Source organism: Eupeodes corollae, chromosome 1 (assembly GCF_945859685.1).
Source record: "Eupeodes corollae chromosome 1, idEupCoro1.1, whole genome shotgun sequence".
Lineage (NCBI taxonomy): Eukaryota > Metazoa > Arthropoda > Insecta > Diptera > Syrphidae > Eupeodes > Eupeodes corollae.
The window spans coordinates 246,461,506-246,483,144 of NC_079147.1; the positions used below are offsets into that span (position 1 = coordinate 246,461,506).

Sequence of the window (21,639 nt, forward strand, 5' to 3'; positions counted from 1 at the left end):
TTTTTTTAGCTATTGGCATTTGATTCGAATAATTCGAAAGTCAAAGTTAACTTAGTTTTTTTTTAATAAATTTTCGATTGAATCAACAAACTTTCGAATCTCAAAATAAAATCCTCTCGAATTCGAATAACTTTAGATCGAAAACGAATCTCAAAATAAGCCTGATTAAGTACGTTAAACATTTTGAGTTCTAAATTTTTAACTTAACCGAATTTCTGATATTATAAGTGATTTTTTTTAAATTTCTGCTGTACATTTACAATACTTTAAATTTTTAAGTTTTTATAAAAAAATAAACTGATAAAATTTGGACTTAAAATTATAAACAAAGGCAGAATTATGGAGAAAGGAAAATGAACACTTTTTTGCTGAAAGACTCACTTAAAAGTCAAATAAGCTCCACTTATTCATTGCACAGGTACTAATCACTCGAGTTTACACCATCGAAACTTCAAGGCTTGATAAATAATAGAAACTTTGTAATGCCCTTTATATTATTAACAGACAATTGTAGTTTTAGGCATTGTATTTTTATCAATCTGGTACCGAGCTCTTAAACATTTATCTACGTTCGTATGTAATTTTTGAAAAAAATCCATTTAACGTCTTTTTTTAATAAATCAAAAAAACTGAAAAAAATGTATCACCTCCAAAATTTTACGACTAAAATATGATTTCATCTCCAAAACAATTTTGTGCGACGAAAAATAACGTTTTTGACATCTAATTAAATTTTGAGAAAAATCGAAATGACAGTTTTTTTTACAAAAAAAAAATGTATTAAAGTTGGTAAAAATTGATTTTCGACTCAAATATCTTTTCAAAAACTTGAAATTTAGGCTTTAAACTTCTTTTATCTTCTAAGAAATATTGTTTTCAACATTCTAAAAGATGTTGAGAAAAATCGAATTGACGTTTTTTAGAAAAAATTAAAAACCTAAACAAAATTTAACAAAAGTTGGTAAAAATTGATTTTCGACTCAAATATCTTTTTAAAATCTTGAAATTTAAGCTACAAGCTTATTTTATCTAATAAGAAATATTGTTTTCAACATTCTGAAAAATGTTGAGAAAAATCGAATTGACAGTTTTTTAGATAAAATTAAAAACCTAAACAAAATTTAACAAAAAAAGGTAAAAATTCTTTTTCGACTCAAATATCTTTTCAAAGCTTTGAAATATTGGTTTTATTTTACTTTTATCTTTCAAAAAATATTCTTGTTAACATTAAGTAAAATTTTGGAAAAATCCAATAGACAGTTTTTTACAAAAACTTAAAAACCGAAAAAAAATTCGACTCAAATATCTTTTCAAAAATTAAAAATATTGGCTTCAAACTTATTTTATTTCAAAGAAAATATTGTTTCCGATATTCAGTAATTTGTATATAAAAATCCAACAGTCCATTTTTTCATAAAAAATAAAATCAAAAAATAGTACGCAAATTTGGTAAAATTTGATACCTACGAGTACAAATAAACAAACTTTTAAGCAAGACAAATCGACAGACGGGATGGGAAGTTATCAGTGTGGGTCGTATACTCACATCCCAGCCTCTTTTTTGTAATTAGTTTTTTGTTTATAAGTAGAAATCCCAAAATATCTTTTCCTTAAATATCATGAAAATTGTTTTTTTTTTCAAACTCTCTGAAAATGTTCATCCTGACCACAAAAAAACAATTAAGCTTGATTTTAGGACTTAAAACAAGACAAGTCAGGTTAAAAAATCTTTTAATGAATTAAAGTGAAATTTTACATTTTATGGCAGTCAAAAACACAAAAACTAACAATTTAGCTCAAAAATGAATAACTTACAAAATTGAATACATTTTTGTTTGAGAAATTTCACAGAATCGTATTAAACCTGAAACCCACTGAATTGAACATTTCAAAAATTCCGGAAAAAAGGAAGGTACTTTTTCAAGCTCAGAAACATGAAAAGTTAAATTGTTTCTTAGTATTTTAAGAACCAAAATTTACAAAATGAACTATGGAATTCTGTTCCCAATATTTCCATGGAACCAAGCTACATTTTCCTGCAACTCTATAAATTCGACAGAAAGAAAAAAAACTTAAATTGCAACACTGTCAGAGTGTCATGCTCCCCCATATCAAGCACAATCATCATCATCATCGTCGTCGTCGTTCTCGCCGTCAACATTGAAAACCACCACTCGAGGAGCCACATTTCACCCTTAATTTTACTCTTAAAGTCAAACAGTATCTACCCTTCTGGTCTAGCTATCTCCGAAACCGACCGCACCAACCAACTAACCAACCCTTCATGATTGCGTGGGGGGTTGGTGAAACAGGATTCATATACACATTGGATTCCCGCTGCTTTGATGATGATGATGATGGCTTCTATAGAGTTGCTTCTGTTTGCTTGCTGCTACTCGAGGATAGTATTATCATCAGAAAAACCAGAACGCGATTTTCTTTTTTTGGGTAAAATCGATTTTCCTTTTTGCCCTCTCTAAACTACACTGAGGTGGATATACAATAAAATTCCATGATGTTTGTTAATACAAAAAAAAGGAAAAACCAAGAAAATCTCTCTCACTGACAATACAACATATAAATTAAAATTTGAAGGGATGAACTTTTGTACAAATAAAGATTTATTCTATGTTATTTGATAAAAAGGAAACGGATATTTGTTTTCTAACAAAATGGACGTTAAGAATTTATATATTTAAAACACAAATGGAGAAATGCAGGTGGAAATGAAAACTAAGAAAACAAAAAGAAACTTACCCTATTGAGCTGATGTGAATCAATTTGATCGCCAGGTTGTTGGCCGACCGTACGAATTTTTTTATTTTGTGGACCGTCACTGCCTCCACCTCCGCCACCGCCGCCGCCGGCAGTGCTGACCCCAACTCCGACGCCAACACTGCTACCGTTAGTAGCACCATTATAAGCCATTATGGTCGCCATTTTGCACAATTCTTTTTTTGTTTTGTTTTTATTTTTAATTAATTTATATTATTTATTAATTTGTTGAATTAAAAAATCACGCACCGACCTTTACACGAAATGTTTGATTTAGAAGGAGGAGGGTTGGGAATTCGGAAGAAAAAAATACACAAAAAACGGGATTTTTTGTTTGTTGTTGTTGTTGATAATAACAGTAAACACACACCCAACTAATAAACACTTTGATTTTCTTCTCTATTATTTTACAATGTTGCCAAATTTTGTGTATTTTTCTTTTAAATTTTTTATAAAACGAACAAATTAACTTTTTGTGGATTTCTTAAAAAAAATTCCGCTCCCTTTATCTTTTTTAATATTATTTTTTTTTCTAAGGTGGTAGTTGCATGAACGCACGCACGCACGACGACAAAAAGGACCGAAACGGTTTAGAGGAAATTCGCAGACGAAAAAGAATAAACAGCTGATATGTGTAATATTTGTATATATAAACGGGAGGAAAATATACGATTTTCTTCTGTTATTTATTTCCTTTATTTTTTGGTTGTACAGACACGAGATATATTTATAACAAAAACACACAATTTATATCCACAAGGACATTCCTAAAGAGAGAAGAAGAGACAGATGAGAGAGAGAAAAAATAAATAATAAAATTATATTTTTGTATAAATTGAATGAAATTTCACAACATCGCATAGAATTTTTATATATTTTGAAACAAAAAACGGTATATTTTCTATATTTTGCACAGTGAAATGATAATTTTCTTCGATTTAACTGTTTTTTTGAGTTCGGAAAATTTTGATTGTAATTTTCACGTAACCACGGCGAAATTAAGGATGGTTTCTCGACGACACAAACGAATAAAGAAACAACAATACCACCACCCACCAAAAACAGGCGTGCTTTTGCTTAACTTCCTTCCAATTGGAAATGGAAAATCGTTTTCGTTTCTTCTTCAACTCCACAACACACCCGGTGGAATCCTTTTTATTTTTGCTTAATCAAAAACAAACTACGAACAAGTTATTAAGAAAATATTTCTCACCAAAAAACAACCGACACACGGAAACGACACGGCGAATTCGGTGTTGAAAAAATTCAACAACAAAAAAAAAGACTAAACTTCAATCACAGTTAGACGCGTTTTGTTTGGAAAGTTAGGTTAGTTTTATTTTTGTATATCTTCAATCTTCGAATCTTTGGAAAATTAGAATATTGAAAAAGGATTTTCCTTTGAAAAAAAAAGAAGATTTTCCTTTTTGGTCTGACAAAACGAATGAATGAATGAGAAATGATGAGGAATATTCTTCGCCGCACGACACAGACCTGAGCAAGATGGAAACGCGAATGTGTTTTCCCTTTCAAGTTCAGAAAATTCTTTATTCGTTTTTCTACTTTTTATGTGTTATTGTTGTTGTTGTTGATTTTTCAAAGCTCACTTCGATGAGAATAATTGTGTTTTTAAAATTTTGCAAAAGGAGTGGAAAATGTTGATGAAAATAAAGAGCGACGAAGAATGTTTTGGAAATAGAATACTTAAAAAAAACTCAGAGTCAGAACTCAGAATTCCGAAACCGAAGAGAAAATTTGATTTTTGTTTTTCTTTTTTTTTGTCTGTTAAAAATTTCACTTTAATTTTCCGTTCAGGAATCGAGTGTGTCTGTGTTGTGTTGAATGTTGGAGAGGAGGAAACGAGGGAGAAATTTGTATAGTTGCGATATCCTCTTAAAGAAAATCTGTCGATTTTCCATTTCCACATTGAAGAAAGAGTTTCAAACAATTTAAACAAAAAGAATCCTACTTAAATAATTTTTGAGAAATACCTTCGAATGGGTTGTGCGAATGAGATTTTCACTTGATTTTTCCCCCAAATCGAAATATTTAATAATAATTCACCGAAAAACTCGAAAACAATTCGCGAACAATAGATTTTTCCATCGGCCGCGACGACGACGATAGTATGTAGATAAAAGATGAGATGGAAATTGTGGTATATTTATATCCCGTTATATACCTATATAGCAAGACAGATTCAAATAATGTAGGTAATGTAGGTGAGAATTTTCTGAACACTTCCGTACCGTTTGAAAGTACAATTTGTACTGAAAAATTACAGAGTACTTGCCGTTGTCTTGACTTGACTCGAACTCACAGTCAGAAATGTGTGGTAGAAAATCGTGGCGAAGAGAAAAATTATTGTATTTTCTTTTGTTTTTCTTGAGTAATTTTTGTTTTTGTTGTTTTGTATATTTTTTTCTTGTTTTTGTTGGGATTGCGCTCCGCAATCTTTTTTTTTTTTAAATTATTGTATCTTTTACACCAGAGCACAGAGACTGAGTGAGAGGAACTTCAAAGTTACGAATACGATTACGAACGAACGAAAGAACGTTGGAAAGACTCGCACTCAGAGAGATACGTTACGTACCTATACCTATAGATGTTTAAAACAAAATAATATACACCCCCTTTTTTGAGCAAACAAACAGTACTTTGCCACTTGCCATGCTCGTACTCGTACTCGTATCGTACCGTTGCTTCTTGCCACTATCTCATCTCACGTCTCACGTTCACACTCATCGTGTGGATATGGAATATAAATAAAAGAGAAACACTCAAGTCATATCTGCGGCGAAGCTTTTTGTTTTCTTATGTGTTTCCTTGTTGGTTCGTTCACCGTGCCGTGCGTTTGTGCCACTGCCACTTTATACCAATAGCGAAACAATTAAACCAAAAAAAAAATGCGAAACAGAAGGGAAACACACAAAAAACGGTAAACATGGCAATTTACCGTTCTATCACACACATTTCATTTTACTCAGCGTCAATGTTCACGTCCAGTTAGTTTAGTTCACCACACCACCTTACCTACCGCTACCAGCCTGTTTGTCGTTTGCGTTTCGCTTTTGCGTGCAATGAGTAAAATCATAATAAACGAAGATACGTATCTAAGTGTGTGAGAAGAAAAGAGAACGGGTTCATTTTTATTTACAAACAGAAACAAGCCGAAGACGTAAAGATTCTTATATGCGCGTATTTGTTATATTTAAACTTAAAATAATGTACACAACCAGGATTGCCAGATTGGCCTATTTACCGGTAATTGGGCTACTTTTTTTCCCCAACACGTATGACAGATGACAGATAAATCATGATGTTGCTATAATTAGCCCAAATTTTTACCATGAGTCAGAAATGTTTTCTGTGTTAAGATTTTGTATTTTATTTATTAATATCTTGCATTTGAAGCTTAAGGACATTTGATTGAGTTTGGGCTATTATTTGGGCTACTTTTTAACTTCCCATAGGAAGTAATTGTAATGGGTCCGATTGAAAATTTTGACATTTCTCGACGTTTCAAGGTCCCTAAAATCAAAATAAAAGATTTTTAGAAAGATGTCTGTGCGTAAGTGTGTACGTACGTTTGTACGTCCGTCCGTTCGCGATGTTGTCCATAGCTCAAGAACCAGAAGAGATATCGATTTCAAATACATTTTGTTATACAGAAAGATGCAGAAAGAGCTCTCAAGAAATTTGCGTAGGTAGGTCTTTTTTTCCTATAGCAGTTTGAAAAAAAGGTGAAATTTTTGGTTAACCGTAAATATCTTACGAACCAAAAACGGTAGAGACTTGAATTAAATTTTATATAATATATTGGAACGAAATATCAAAGAAGTATAGTTTTTGAAAAATATCCATTTAACGGTTTTTTTATAAACCAAAAATTCTGAAAAAAATGTTGTCACCTCCAAAATTTTACGACTAAAATATGATTTCCTCTCCAAAATAATTTTGTGCAACGAAGAATATTGTTTTTGATATCTGATAAAATTTTGAGAAAAATCGAATTGACAATTTTTCTTATAAAAAATAAAAATCTAAAAAAACATAACTCAAAGTTGATAAAAATTGAATATCGATTCAAATATCTTTTCAAAAACTTGAAATTTAGGCTTCAAACTTATTTTATCTTATAAGAAATATTGTTTTTAACATTCTGAAAAATGTTGAGAAAAATCGAATTGACAGTTTTTCTTACAAAAAATAAAAACCTACCAAAAAAATGAACAAAAGTTGGTAAAAAATGGATTTTCGAGTCAAATATCTTCTCAAAACTTTGAGATATTCGCTTTAGTTTACTTTCATCTTTTAAAAAATATTCAGTAAAATTTAAAAAAATCGAAGTGACAGTTTTTTTTACAAAAAAATAAAAAACCGAAAAAAATGAACAAAAGTTGGTAAAAAATGATTTTCGAGTCAAATATCTTCTCAAAACTTTGAGATATTCGCTTTAGTTTACTTTCATCTTTTAAAAAATATTCAGAAAAATTTAAAAAAAAATCGAATTGACAGTTTTTTTTACAAAAAATAAAAAACCGAAAAAAATTAACAAAAATTGGTAAAAATTGATTTTCGACTCAAATATCTTTTCAAAACTTTGAGATATTGGGTTTGATTTACTTTTATCTTTTAAAAAATATTCAGTAAAATTTTGAGAAAAATCGAAGTGACGGTTTTTTTTATAAAAAATAAAAATCTAAAAAAAAACATTACTCAAAGTTGATAAAAATTGAATATCGATTCAAATATCTTTTCAAAAACTTGAAATTTAGGCTTCGAACTTATTTTATCTTATAAGAAATATTGTTTTCAACATTCTGAAAAATGTTGAAAAAAATCGAACAGACAAAATTTTACAAAAAATTAAAAACCAACAAAAAATGAACAAAAGTTGGAAAAAAATGATTTTCGAGTCAAATATCTTTTCAAAAATTTAAATATTGGCTTCAAACTAATTTTATCTTATAAGAAATATTATTTTCAACATTCGACTATATTTTGAAAGAAATCTAATTGATAGTTTTTTACAAAAAATAAAACTCTAAGAAAAACAATGCTAAAACTTGGTAAAAATTTACTTTCGACTCAATCTAGCTTTTCCAAAATTAAAAATATTGTCTTCAAACTTATTTTATTTCACAGAAAATATTGTTTTGGATATTCAGTAATTTTTATATAAAAATCCAAGAATCCGTTTTTTCATAAAAAATAAAACTTACAAAAAATAGTACGCAAATTTGGTAAAAATTGATACTAGTACATATTATAGACAAACTTTTAAGCAAGACAAATCGGAAGACGGGATGGGAAGTTATCAGTGTGGGTCGCATCCCAGCCTCTTATCTTGTGTAAATTTGGGCTTCTAATATTTTTAATAAATAGCCCTATATGGAGTTAGTTTATGACATGGCAACCCTGAAGCTATTAACAGCAGCGTGAGCGAAGGCGAAACAACGACGCAAGTGCAATGAGTAAAAATCGTGGTGGCAGGTTGCAATTGTGTCTGTAAGTTGCACTCGCACTGTCGGTAATGAATAGGTACACAAAACGAAGGGAAAAGATGTAACTTGGTATAAGAGATACACTTACAATGGGAGAATGAACGGTACATAGCATATGATTTTTGTTGGGTGGATGGAAGTTGTTTTTTTCTTTTTGTATTTTTGTTTCCTTTTCCGTTTATTCGTATCTTTGGCTTTGTTGGTATGGAAGAGATTTTAGCGAAATGTTTGGCGGGACGTTTTTTGTTTTTTTTTTTTTTGTTGCTTGAACATTATTTTGCTTTCCTTGTTGGTGAGGAAATCGGTCCTGCTTTCTTTTGTAATTTCTCTCTTTCTTTCCTTATTTCTTTTTTCCTCTGTTTCTTCTTTTCTCTTTGAAATGCAACATGCAATTTATATCTTAGGTTGGTATAAGTTCGAAATTGTGGTTTTTGTTTGATTAAACAAGTGAAGGGGGGATAATTTTGTTGTTGTTGGTTTTGTTTTGATGTGTTTTGCACTGAAATGAGATGATATTTTTCTATCATGAAAGAATTTGTTGCATGGGATTTTGTATTTTTAACACGGACGGCTGGATAGGAATAAAGGTAGGTACCTATAAGTAAGAAACATTTTTGGGGGAATTTCCGTTGCAGAAGATCGTTGATTATTATGCATTGGTAAAAGGTAAGTAGGGCAATGATATTTAAGGTCGGGGTTGACCACTACGTTTTTAAGCATCAAGCACATGTGCCACCAGCAGTATAGCCACATATTTTTGAAATGTTACTTTATAGAGTGCGTACCTACCTATAGTTTATGTTCTGTCAAAAGGTGTCTATTTTTCTTAAATATGTTATTGTCAAATACTGAAACGCTCTGCAAAAGTGCTGACGCACCAATAAAAATGGACTTTATTTGAAGGCAAAAAAGAGAAAGACACATTGATTTTTTTTGTTCAACTTACCTACCATAGGAAGTTATTTTAATCGTTCTAATAAGTCAATTTGAAAATTTTGAAAATTCTCGACGTTTTAAGGTCCCTTGAATCTAAATCAATTTAATTCTATAGCAATATAAAAAGTAAGTGAACATTTACGTTGATCCTAAATAAGTCACGAAATAATAACGCTAAAGAAGGGAGACCATCTAAACTGCGCCAACTACAGATGCATCAGTCTCCTTAACATTGCGTATAAGACCCTCTCTGCCGTATTATGTGAACGTCTGAAGCCATTCGTCAACAACCTGATTGGTCCTTATCAGAGTGGCTTCAGACCAGGAAAGTCCACTATCGACCAAATATTCACACTACGGCAGATCTTGGAAAAAACCCAGGAGCTTCAAATCGATACCCACCATCTCTTTATCGATTTTAAGGCCGCGTATGACAGCATCTATAGGGAAGAGCTCTACCGAGCAATGTCTAGTTTTGGCATCCCTGTCAAACTTATCCGTTTGTGCAGAATGACGAACGAAGCACGCTGCTCTATCAAGGTCGGAAAAGATCTTACCGATGCATTTGATGTCAAAAAAGGTTTTAGACAAGGCGATGCACTGTCATGCGACTTCCTCAACATCGTTCTGGAAAGAATTGTGCAAAACTCAACCGTCAACACTAGAGACACAATCTTCCAAAGATCCATCCAATTACTCGGATACGCAGATGATATTGACATAATTGGAAGATCAAAGCGCGATGTCAGTGGAGCGTTTTTGAGCATTGCGACGGAAGCGAAGAAGATGAGTTTAGTGGTCAATGAGGGCAAGACCAAGTATATGCTGTCATCAAATAAGGACAGTAAACAACGACGTCTTGCAGAAAACGTCACCATGGACAGCTATAACTTCGAGGTAGTTAAGGACTTTGTCTACCTAGGCACCGTTATTAACACAGACAATAACACCAGCACTGAAATCAAACGAAGAATAACCCTTGCAAATCGCTGCTTCTTTGGACTTAGAAGGCAATTGAGAAGTAAAGTCCTCTCTCGAGCATGTAAAATCACCATCTATAAGACACTCATCATCCCGGTTTTCATATATATCGCTGAGGCCTAGACCCTGTCAAAGAAAGATGAGAGCGTCTTAGGATGCTTCGAGAGAAAAATTGTTCGGGTGATTTTTGGTCCCGTACGCATAGATGGAGAATGGAGGAGAAGATATAACGACGAACTGTACGGGCTGTACAGCGACACTGACCTAGTTAACAGAATTAAAGTCCAACGGCTTAGATGGCTCGGTCATGTAAAGCGGATGGACATCAACGCTCCAGCCCGAAAGGTCTTCGAATCCAATCCCGAGGGACGGCGCAGTAGAGGAAGACCGCGACTCAGGTGGAGCACGCAGGTGGGAGAGGACCTCAACCAACTTGGCGTGCGAAACTGGAGACAGCTAGGTAGGGACCGAGCTGGCTGGAGACGCTTGTTGGTTGAGGCCCAGGTCCGCCCCGGACTGTAGTGCCACCTTAAGAAGAAGAAGAAGAAAGAAATCCTAGATGGTGCAACAGCCAATGCGAAACTATTATTTGATCGTATTTTAGCTAGAGTTAGCGAAATAAGGAATGTTTTGCCAGTTCCACCTGGTGCATCAAAAAAAAAGAATCCACCTTATTCTGCCGAAACTGCGATCGTGGTCATAAATAGTTCTTTTTTCTTAATTTTTTAGTGTGACATAGCAAGCAACAATCGCTGCCACGATTCAATTCAGTGACTATTCGATTTTGTGAACGCATACCGAAATGACTTAGTGGTAAGTTGGCAATGATAATTCAAAGATCCTCTATAGCAATCAATGCTTCATTGTACATAGCGTCACTCAATACTATCGTAAGATCGTTGCACCGTGTACGAAGTTGATACAATCAAACCATAGCGCTTAAGAATATAAAAAATAGATAAAAACCTATTCTCAGACCTACCGAATGTATATGCAAAATTTCATTGAAATTGGTTAAGCCGTTTCAGAGGAGTATGGCAACTAACACTATGACAGGAGAATGTTATATATTAGATGTGACATGATATCGAATAAGTAGAAATTATTTGAAAAAAATATTCTTAAGTAAAAAAAAACATGCACACAAATTATTTGTCTCCTCAAATAGGTAATAGGGTACGCCATCTAACGTTTTTTTTTCAACTAGTGCTTATTTCGTTAATGGTAACACTTAGCAAATATCTGATTTGATTTGGCAGATAATCAGTTTTATCCTTCCGCTGAACCAATATGGTTGTGAATACGCTTGAACATCGCTGGGAACAACGCTTAAGGAATCTCATTTTGATCTTGACAGGTATGTAAACAAGCAAAATTGTAGCATTTTGGGCCAAAAAAAAACCCGCATGCATACATTGAAAAGCCCATACACCTAAAATGAGTCACTGTTTGGTGCTTATTTTGGTCCAGAGGCGTAATTGGGCCATTTTTCTTAGAAAATGAGCAAGGAGTGGCCGTTACAGTCAATGGCGATCGTTACCTGGCCTGTTGAAAGAAGTTTTGTTCACAAAAATTAAAGAGGAGGAAGAGGATCAACATTTGGTTTTAATAAGACGGCTCTACGTGTCAAGGAGCCGAGGCTACACTCGATGTTTTTATAGCATTTTCAAAAAAAAAGCTGTTTTGCGGATATGCGGATAAAATAATAATGCCAAAATGATGTTGGTGGCCATAAATAAAGCCAAATAAAATAAGGCTAAATTCCACGAATTGGCCGTATTTCACATTTGTAAAGCGTGATAAAGCTAATAATCAACATTTGGTCTTATAACACTAAAACAAAGTGAAATAAAGCCTAATTGGTTTCATTTTCCATTCAATTGTGTAGTTTCACCTTATAACACTTTGTCATAGTGCAATATTACTGACTGCTGAAAATTGACTTTTTTTAAACTTTTGTAAAGTACAAGTTTTAAAAGTTGGTTTTATTTCATTCAACCTTATTACAAGGCACCCGAAATGATAGCGTTTTTGACATCTAGTACAATTTGAAAACAATCCAAGTAATCGTTTTTTTTTTAAGAAAATAAAAAACAAACAAAAATACTTCTTAAAGTTGGTAAAAATTAATTTTTGACTCAAATTTCTTGGCAAAACTAAAGGAATTGTGTCCAAAATAATTACATCTTAAAACTAAAATAAGCATTATTTTTACATTTTTAGAACAATGCAGTCTATAATTTTTTTATTAAAAAAAAATAAGAATCTACAAAAAGTACTACGCAAAATTGGTAAAAACTGATGATGTTTGAATCGAATATCTCGAGAATAGGTGAAGGTATGAATTTTAAAATTATTTCCTTATGCTTTAAAATTTTCTATTATGGACAACATTTTTCAAATCTGAGCACCTAAAAAGGCCTTCAACAGCTTTGTAAGCCAGGTTCTTAAAAAAAGTAATGGTTTAAGATTACAAACTTTTTTCACAACCTTATTATTATTCCTATCAAACTGTTACTCCTGAAATCACTCTTTCAAAAAATTGTTTTATTATTAGTTAGATTGAAAAAGTTAAAACCATTTAAGAGCTTACGTATTTTAATTTACAAAATATATTTTTTTCACAGAATATTTAACCTAAGAAAAGAAAAAAACATTTTTTTGACTTTGCATATCGCAAACAAGAGATTTTGTACACTATGTTAAGAATAAGAATGCCAAGATAAAGATATAAGTGAGTTGCAAGCTTACTTTATCATTCCGAGGTGAAATCCTTATTTTGCTAGATTCGAAATTGCAAATATGAGGTTTCACTAAAAGTAAAGATTCAATCAAATTAATGTAACTATTGAAATTCATGCACTTACATTGTTCTAGAACACAATTTTGGCGTTTTTCAAAGTTTCAAAAAAAAGTTTTGAGTACCTTATCCTATAATAAACTTCTATTGAAGTAATTGATCTGCGGGCATAAATAATTTGATGATCCAATTGGAATTCAACTTTTTTATGTCAGTTTTTTGAGATAACAACTTTTAAAATGTATAAAAGTGTATTTTTATACAAAAATCGTGATGATGTTTCAAATTTATGATCCTTATCATCGTACTCAAATTAAAGTTCAGTTTTTCATAAAATTTAAGAAAAATCCTTATTTCTTGTTGGTTTGTTTGATGAAACGTGTTCATCCCAATAAGAAATAAAAATTAAATCTAATACATATTTTTTTGAAGGTTTCTCAAAACTTCCTATAAAACTTTTGAATACAAATAAGATTAAAGAAAAACTAAATTTTACATATTTTTTCTATAAACTAAAGATCTGTAGTTTCCAAAATCATCAAATTTATTAAATTTCCATAGGAAGTTATTGTAATGGTTCCGATTTGTCGAATTGAAAATGTTGACATTTTTCGACGTTTCAAGGTCCAAAGCGTCAAAATAAACGGTTTTTAGAAAAATGGTTGTGCGTGTGTTTGTACGTTCGTTCGTCCGTGCGACTGCGACGTTTTTCTCGTCGTCCATAGCTCAAGAACCAGAAGAGATATCGATTTCAAATAAATTTTGTTGTACAGATAATACTGCAGAAATATGCAGAAAGGGCTTTTAAGAAAATTGCGTGGGTGGTTTTTTACCATAGCAGTTTAAAAAAAAAAGTGCAAATTTTGGTTAACCTTAAATATCTCACGAACCAATGACGCTATAGCCTTGAATTAAATTGTATATAATATATAACATATTTTTGAAACAAAAATTCGGAATTTTTTATAAATCAAAACAAAATGAAAAAAAATTTGTCATCTCGAAAATTTTACGAATAAAAAATGATCTCATTCCCAAAATAATTTTGTGCAACGAAAATTGGTTAAATTTTGAAAAAAAATCAAATTGACAGTTTTGTTTATAAAAACTAAAAACCTAAAAAAACATTACTCAAAGTTTGTACAAATTGAATTTCGACACAAATATCTTTTCAAAATCTTGAGATTATGACTTCAAACTTATTTTATCTTAAATATTGTTTTCAACATTCCGGATAATTTTGAGAAAAAACGAATTGACAGTTTTCTTACAAAAAGAAAAACCTACACAAAAATTAGCAAATGTTTCTCAAAATTGATTTTCGATTCGAATATCTTTTCAAAACTTTGAGATATTGGTTTTAAACAATTTTTAATTGGTAATTCAATTTTTTTTATTTTTAATAATTCATTTGACAACTTTCTTAACCCAGCACGAAAACCTACAAACTTTTAAACAAGACAAATCGACAGACGGGAGGGAAGTTATCAGCGTGGGTCGCACCCAACCTCTTTTTTAATATTTTTTTAAAAACATTTTAAGAAGGCATATTTAAAAAGCAGAATATTTTAAGGAGTAGTTTGAGTTCAGTGCCTAATTTTCAAATGTCAATGATCCATTGAATACTTACAAAAACTTCGAAAAATTTCGCACTAGCAAAATTATTTGATGTTAATACCGAAGTACAAATAAAAATATCTAGAATTTATTTAAGTATCTTTCTTTTTTTGCCAGTGTATGATTAATATAGTTTCTCTTAATTATAAGAAAGAGTAAAACCTGTAACCACTATTGTTGTATTTGTGTTTTCTCTTCAATCGCATTTCCTTTAGTTTTCCCATTTTCGTCATGCGCTTAACAGTTCTCATTTTCATGCAAATCCCATTGCAATTGTTTGTGGGTGGGGAAAACACACAATTGCTTACACACCTACACTTCTACGTCTATTACAAATGTTAATAAAAAAAGAAACTTGTTGTGTTCCATTCCACTACCATACCATCCCTCAAATTTTGGAGTTGAATTTCATATTCTTCTTCGTATCTGTGTACGTATCTCATTTCCGTGCTTCTTGTTCAACAAATTGTTGCAAATAATAAACTGTTGTTAAAGCTTCGGTGTAGTATAGAGTTTCATTATGCCGGTTTGTTTCTCAATCAGAAATCAGGAAAAGTTTAAAAGCTTAAATTCATTGTTGTTGGCTGGACATGCGTTCTAAAAATAATAACACCAACGAATTAATGGAAATGTGAATTCAAGAGAATTCTCCCTCCAGCACAAAGGATGCGAATCTTCAGACTTAAACTGGAGTCAGTCTGTCTGCCAGAATATTGTTGTTTACATTGCCAGACATGGATATTGTATCCCTTCGAACAGACGAAGCCTGTAGCTGGGTTAGGTACTTGCTTTGTGAGTGGGAAGATGATATGATATGATATTTTACACAAATGTTAATTTCGAGAACTAAAACTTTTTTGTGACCGTATTCCCAAAAACTTCATTTTCAGCCATTTTGAGACAATGACGTTTGCAGTTGTCATAAATGTAATTTTTGATGACCTCTGACTTTTGACTATATCAAAGCAAAATAGACTCCAGCAAACCAGCTTTCAATCGAATTCTAATTGTATGAACGGACAAATATTTATTGTAACAGCATTTGTCAGAACTGATGAAGAATTGAATAGTAGACAATTATACTTTTTATGAAGTGTTAAATAAACAAAATTGTGTATGCTAGATTTCCACCTATCTTTGAAAGAACAGATTGGAGCAATAAAAAGGACGAAGCATAGGAAGTGTGATGATGAGTTAAAATTTTGATTGAAGATGAGTGATAAGGCATAGGTAATTAGGTTGCCTGGAAGTTTTTGAGGAAGAACCAGCACCCAGGTATTTTTGAAGATGTGGGAGAATAATTTTGGATTTTTAAAGAATAAGAAGGAGTGAAGAAGGATTATTTTTAAAGAGCGAGAATACTTGAGGATGAATTAGGATGAGTGAAGAAGAATGAGGATGAGTGGGCATGAGTGAGGATGAATTATGGTGAGTGAGAATCTTTTTACGATATAAAAAAATTATTCACGAAAAATGCTTATTCCTTAATTTTCATCACCTTCCTTAAGCTTAAGAAGAACTTTGCAAGTCTGTATAGGAGATTGAGTTGCATTGATTTCTGCATTTAAAGGAAGGTGTACAACAAAAGTACCTTTACTATTTTTACGAGCAATGAATTCTTTTTAAAAGCTCACATCTTTCCGACACCAAATTGTGTTGTTAAGTTGAGTGTTGAAAATCTTCAGAAAATCCATTCCACCGTAAAGTCTGTTAAGATCGTCTTTTTTAGCAAGATTTAGTAGACTTCCAAACACAATACCATCGATAATTTTCGTCAATTCATCGCAAAATATTAATTTTTCCCAAATCATCGAGAATCCATTGGGAAAGACTTTTTATAGCAGGTTCGGGTAAGATGCCGGCGAAATAACGCTACTTAATTTATTTATTTATTCAGCTTAATACAAGCTATCATAACTTAACTTAACTTAGCACTAGCTTAACATTTTTTTTTGCAGTTCTTGTTATCAGTTTTAACATTAATTCATGTGGGCCCTAAGGCCCACATAAAAGCTCTTTATTGTACAAAAACTAACAATTTTGATTTTATTTGACTTAAAATTACAAGGGACGGGGAATTCGGACTCAAAAAGGGAAAAAGTAAAGGGTATCTTTCAGATGGGATTTGGAAATGTTGAAATCGAGGACTACCATAGCAGCTTTGCAGTGACGAATAATTCTGGACATTGGTTCAAAGTGCCCGTAATTAGTGCGGTAATATATAAGGGCTGCAAACTTATAGCTTTTAGTCGATGGGCATAAGGAGGCAAGTTGGATGTATCATTCCAGGGGATGAGTGAATGGATTTCATAATTTTAAAAATTTTCTTATCATTAAACATTAGGATATCTGAGTTTTTTAATTTAAGACAGACATCGTTAACAGATAAGACGAAGAGAAGGGGGCCAAGGTGACTACCTTGAGGGACTCCAGAAGTTGCATGTATATGACTGGAGACTAAGTTACGGAAAAGGACTCTTCGCAAGATAGGAGCTTATCCAGTTTAAAAATATAGATGGAAAGACTAGAGCTTTGAGCTTAAGATAAATTATCTTATGGGATATTTTATCAAAGGCTTTGCTGTAATCAGTGTATACAACATCAACTTCTTTGCCATTCTCAATGGCTGACAAAACTTTAAATATAAATTCGATTAAGTTAGTCGTAGTGGATCTACCTTTAAGAAAACCAGGTTGAGCGGGGGAGAATGAAGGCTTGCAATGGAAATAAACGGAATTATAAACTAAGCTTTCAAAAAGTTTTGGAATGCATGAAAGTTTAGCAATAGGTCTATAATTGCTAATTTCAGTTTCATTGCCTTGTTTATGAATGGGAAATATAAATGAATCTTTCCATATATGAGGAAACACACCTTGGGAAAGCGAGAGTTCAAAGAGTGCAGTTAGAGGCTTTGACAGAGAATGCAAACAATTTTTTAGAACAACTGATGGGACGCCATCAGGACCAGGGCTAAAGTTTTCTTTGAGGCTTACGATTTTGGCAAGTACCATTTCTTCACTTATTGTAACGATGAAAGGGAGTTTTGAGTGCAATCATCTAAATAACTAAAGTAGTGTGGATCAGGATCATGCAGATGTTCAGTATACGATTTGCTAAAGTAATTAGCAAATAGATTTGATATGGTTGTTGGATCAGAGGAGATTATGTTGGAGAAACTCATTGAAGGTAGAAACCCATCAGATTTTCGTTTGACATTTATAAACTTGAAATATTTCCTTGCATCAGAAGGAGGGTTATTTTCCATTTGGTTAAGGTATTGGTTATAAAGGGATTCCCTTAATTCAGAGAAAGAATTATAGGCGAGAAGATAGTTGTTGTGATCAGTATCAGATTTGGACTGTAAAAAGATCTTACAAAGCTTGTTACGGGTATTTCTTAGGCTACGGAGCTCTCTGTTGTACCAAGGGGGAGCAGAGGTGAAATCTTTTCTAGGAGAGAACCGTACTGATTCTTCAATAAAGTACGAAAGAATCAAATAAAAACAATTTGAAAGGGACTCAACTGTTATGTGGAGGAATCTTAATTCAAAGTCGGCTGAGCTAAGAAGATTGTTAAGTTTGGAGAAATCAGACCTACGAAAATCGTAACAGCAATTTTCCATTTCAAAAAAGTTATTTTAAAATTCAATGGGGAAGGAGAGATTAAGGGGAGGATGATAGCGATCCAAGGTTGAGAGAAGGTGAGGGCTCAAGGAAACAACACAGTTATCGCAATCAGATGAGAATATGAGATCGAGGTGTCTCCCCATAAAGTTTGCTACACCATTTAGTTGAAAAAGACCACAATCAGACAGACGATCAATGAACAGCGATTCAGATTCAAAAGACATCTTAGTTGAAAAGAAGGATGTCGGATCATCTGAGGTGGACCAATTAAGATGGGGAAGATTAACGTCTCCAAGAACGATGATTAAATCATTAGATTGCACTAGTTCAAGCAGATAATCAATGGCATTAACAGCGGCATGGTATGCTTTAAGGTTGTTAACTTCCCATTGGAATATATTGTAATGGGTCCGCCATGTCAAATTGAAAATTTTGACATTTCTCGATGTTTCAAGGTCCATAAAATAAAAGATTTGTGAAAGTACGATAACCAGGCGACAAAGTTTAATGACGGATTTGTATAAAACAGTTGAAAATAAGCATTTTTTACTATGGGAGGGAAGGGAGGTCTATCTCCACCCGTTTAGGCCCTAGAGGCAGTTTAAAAAAATATGTACGTTAAATCGAAAACAAATTATTAAATAATATTGGTAATACTTACAGCTAAGTTTTGTAATCATGCTACATTTCAATATGCTGGTTCTGGCCTTCACTGGACCTAAAGCGCTCTAAAGACTTGCTATCTCAAAGCCGACTTCATATTAGCTCCCTAATAGGTGTCTTATGGGAGACTGTCTTATAGGCAGACACGCAATACGACTTGGTGTAGCCTCAAATGACTTTTGTAGGAGCTGTATGGACGAAGAAGAAGAGGAAACAATCTCTCACCTCCTCTGCACTTGCCCTGCTCTTTCACTCAGACTCAAACTTTATCTGGGGGACTACTCTTTTAATAATCCCAGTGAACTAGCTAAAAAGAATATCAAATATCTTCTTCGCTTTTTAAAAAGCTTAAAATGGTTCGACTAGTAAGAAGTTATTCTCTAGATTCATGTGGTACCACAATGGGCCTTTCTTTTGGCCTAAGTGCGTGGATTCTAATCCACAGCCACGTTAACCTAACCTAACCTTCAACTAAGTTTTATACATTTTTTAAACCCCAAAACTTTTGTCTATTAGCTTGTTTTTAAATAACGTCACAACTATGCATAGTTTTGAAAAAAAAAATGTTTTAAACTCAAAATGTGTGCAAATAAAAGCTTAAAAAAAGGTTTAAAGTGTAATTTTTCAAAACTTTAAGATTATCTATTTTTTGGTAATTTTCAATTTTCTCAAAAACTAGAAGACATAAAATCATCAAGTTTTCAATTTTTGATTAAAAACAAATAAAAGATAAATAAAAACAATAGTTGATAACCTTGAAGTATTGAAAAATTACTACTTAAACCTTTTTTTAACTTTTTTAAAATTATTTGTTTCAAAAACTACACATAGTTTTGACTTGATTTAAAAACCGTTATTTTTTAACTATTTTTTTCCATTTTAAATAATATTTTCCATAGTAAAAACTGCTTGTTTCTAACTCTTCTATATAAATCCGTTGTAGTACCTGTGGCATGATAGTTTATGCGTTGGACTGTCTTGCGAGAGGTCTTGGGTTCGATCCCTGCCTGTCCCACCTAAAGTTTTATTCACGGGTACTGCCTCTTGCGAGGAATGGAAAAACTCTCCAAGAGTAATTGAATCTAATTGAAAGTTTTTTAACAAAAAATTAAAACCTAAAAAGCATTTCTAAAAGTTCGTAAAAATTGATGTCACACTCAAATGTCTTTTCAAAAATTAAAAATGTTGGTTTCAAACTTATTTCATCTCACATAAAATTTTGTGTCCGACACTCGTTGAGTTTTTGATAAAAATCCAACAGTCCGGTTTTTCATAAAAAAAATAAAATTTACAAAAAACTGTACCAATAATATCAAATGCCAAGTGAGGATGAGTGAGGATGAGTGAGGATGAGTGAGGTTGAGTGAGGATGAATGAGGATGAGTGAGGATGAGTGAGGATGAGTGAGGATGAGTGAGGATGAGTGAGGATGAGTGAGGATGAGTGAGGATGAGTGAGGATGAATGAGGATGAATAAGGATGAGTGAGGATGAGTGAGGATGAGTGAGGATGAGTGAGGATGAGTGAGGATGAGTGAGGATGAGTGAGGATGAGTGAGGATGAGTGAGGATGAGTGAGGATGAGTGAGGATGAGTGAGGATGAGTGAGGATGAGTGAGGATGAGTGAGGATGAGTGAGGATGAGTGAGGATGAGTGAGGATGAGTGAGGATGAGTGAGGATGAGTGAGGATGAGTGAGGATGAGTGAGGATGAGTGAGGATGAGTGAGGATGAGTGAGGATGAGTGAGGATGAGTGAGGATGAGTGAGGATGAGTGAGGATTTGTGAGGACGAGTTAGCATATGGCTGAGGATGAGTGAAGATTGTTTATAGATGGGAGTCAACGTATACTTAAATATGAGAAGGAATGAAGATGAGTATGAGAAGGTAAAAAATGTGATACAAACTATTCACTTTTTTTTTTTTTTTTTTCAAATTCATTTTTATTTAATTCAATCTTAAACCTATCTTAAAGCTAGACAAAAATTCATAAAACTAGCCTAATTATCCATAACTTACAACTAACTTAATGGTCCCATACGGACACTCTAAGCTAAACTATAACACTAATTACTAATGCCTTTCGGCCTTAAGATCTATTTTACTTCAATTTAAATTTTATTTGTTTTGTTTTTATTAGAAAATTTTGAAAAAACTAATATCAAACAAACTATTCACTTTCTATCTTCCTATAGTTATTAAAATCGGTCCGACTTTAAATTAATTTTGAGAAAAATGGAAGTAACGTTTTTTACAAAAATTTAAAGAAACCTAAAGAAAACTCTACTAAAATTTGGTACAAATTGTTTTCTGACACGAAAAGTGTCATTGGTGAAAACTGATGTTCGATTTAAATATCTCGAGAAAAGAAGAATGAATATTGTCTTCAAAATTATATCTTTCTATGCAATTTTTTTTTATAAACAGGAGCTAATGTTTTCAGAAAATCCAAATTTTATAAAAATCGGTTTTAAGCAAAAAATGTTGGGACCGAAAAAAGTTAATGAAAGCAAACATATTTTGTTATATGCAAAATATTGTTGATGACTTTTATTTATTTTTTAAGAAAAACTCAAACCACGAAAACTTAAAAAACAAGAAAAAAAAATAATAAGAAATGGTTTTCGACTAAGTATTATGAAAACAAAGAAATGTATTGACTTAAAATGTTCTAATCTCCCACTAAATATTCTTATTAATATTTTGTATTAAAGTTTAGAAAAATCGACTGATAG

At 32.3% G+C, this 21,639-nt stretch overlaps 1 protein-coding gene across 8 annotated transcripts in view; it reads right to left on the reverse strand.

The window, feature by feature from the left end:
* The window catches only part of LOC129941922 (heterogeneous nuclear ribonucleoprotein L), a 537,346-nt gene extending 532,072 nt beyond the window's left edge, over positions 1–5,274 (reverse strand). For 2 of the 8 annotated variants that reach the window (XM_056050697.1, XM_056050691.1), the window contains exons 1-2: positions 4,767–5,274; positions 2,758–3,542 (exon numbers count right to left, since the gene is read on the reverse strand). In XM_056050697.1, coding sequence (XP_055906672.1) covers positions 2,758–2,940 — 183 coding nt within the window. In that variant the 5' untranslated portion in view covers positions 2,941–3,542; positions 4,767–5,274. Of the gene's footprint in view, positions 1–2,757; positions 4,583–4,766 lie in introns of those variants that run through there. The other 6 variants (XM_056050696.1, XM_056050694.1, XM_056050698.1 and 3 more) reach the window with 6 other exon arrangements.
* Between the last annotated feature and the right edge of the window lie 16,365 nt (positions 5,275–21,639).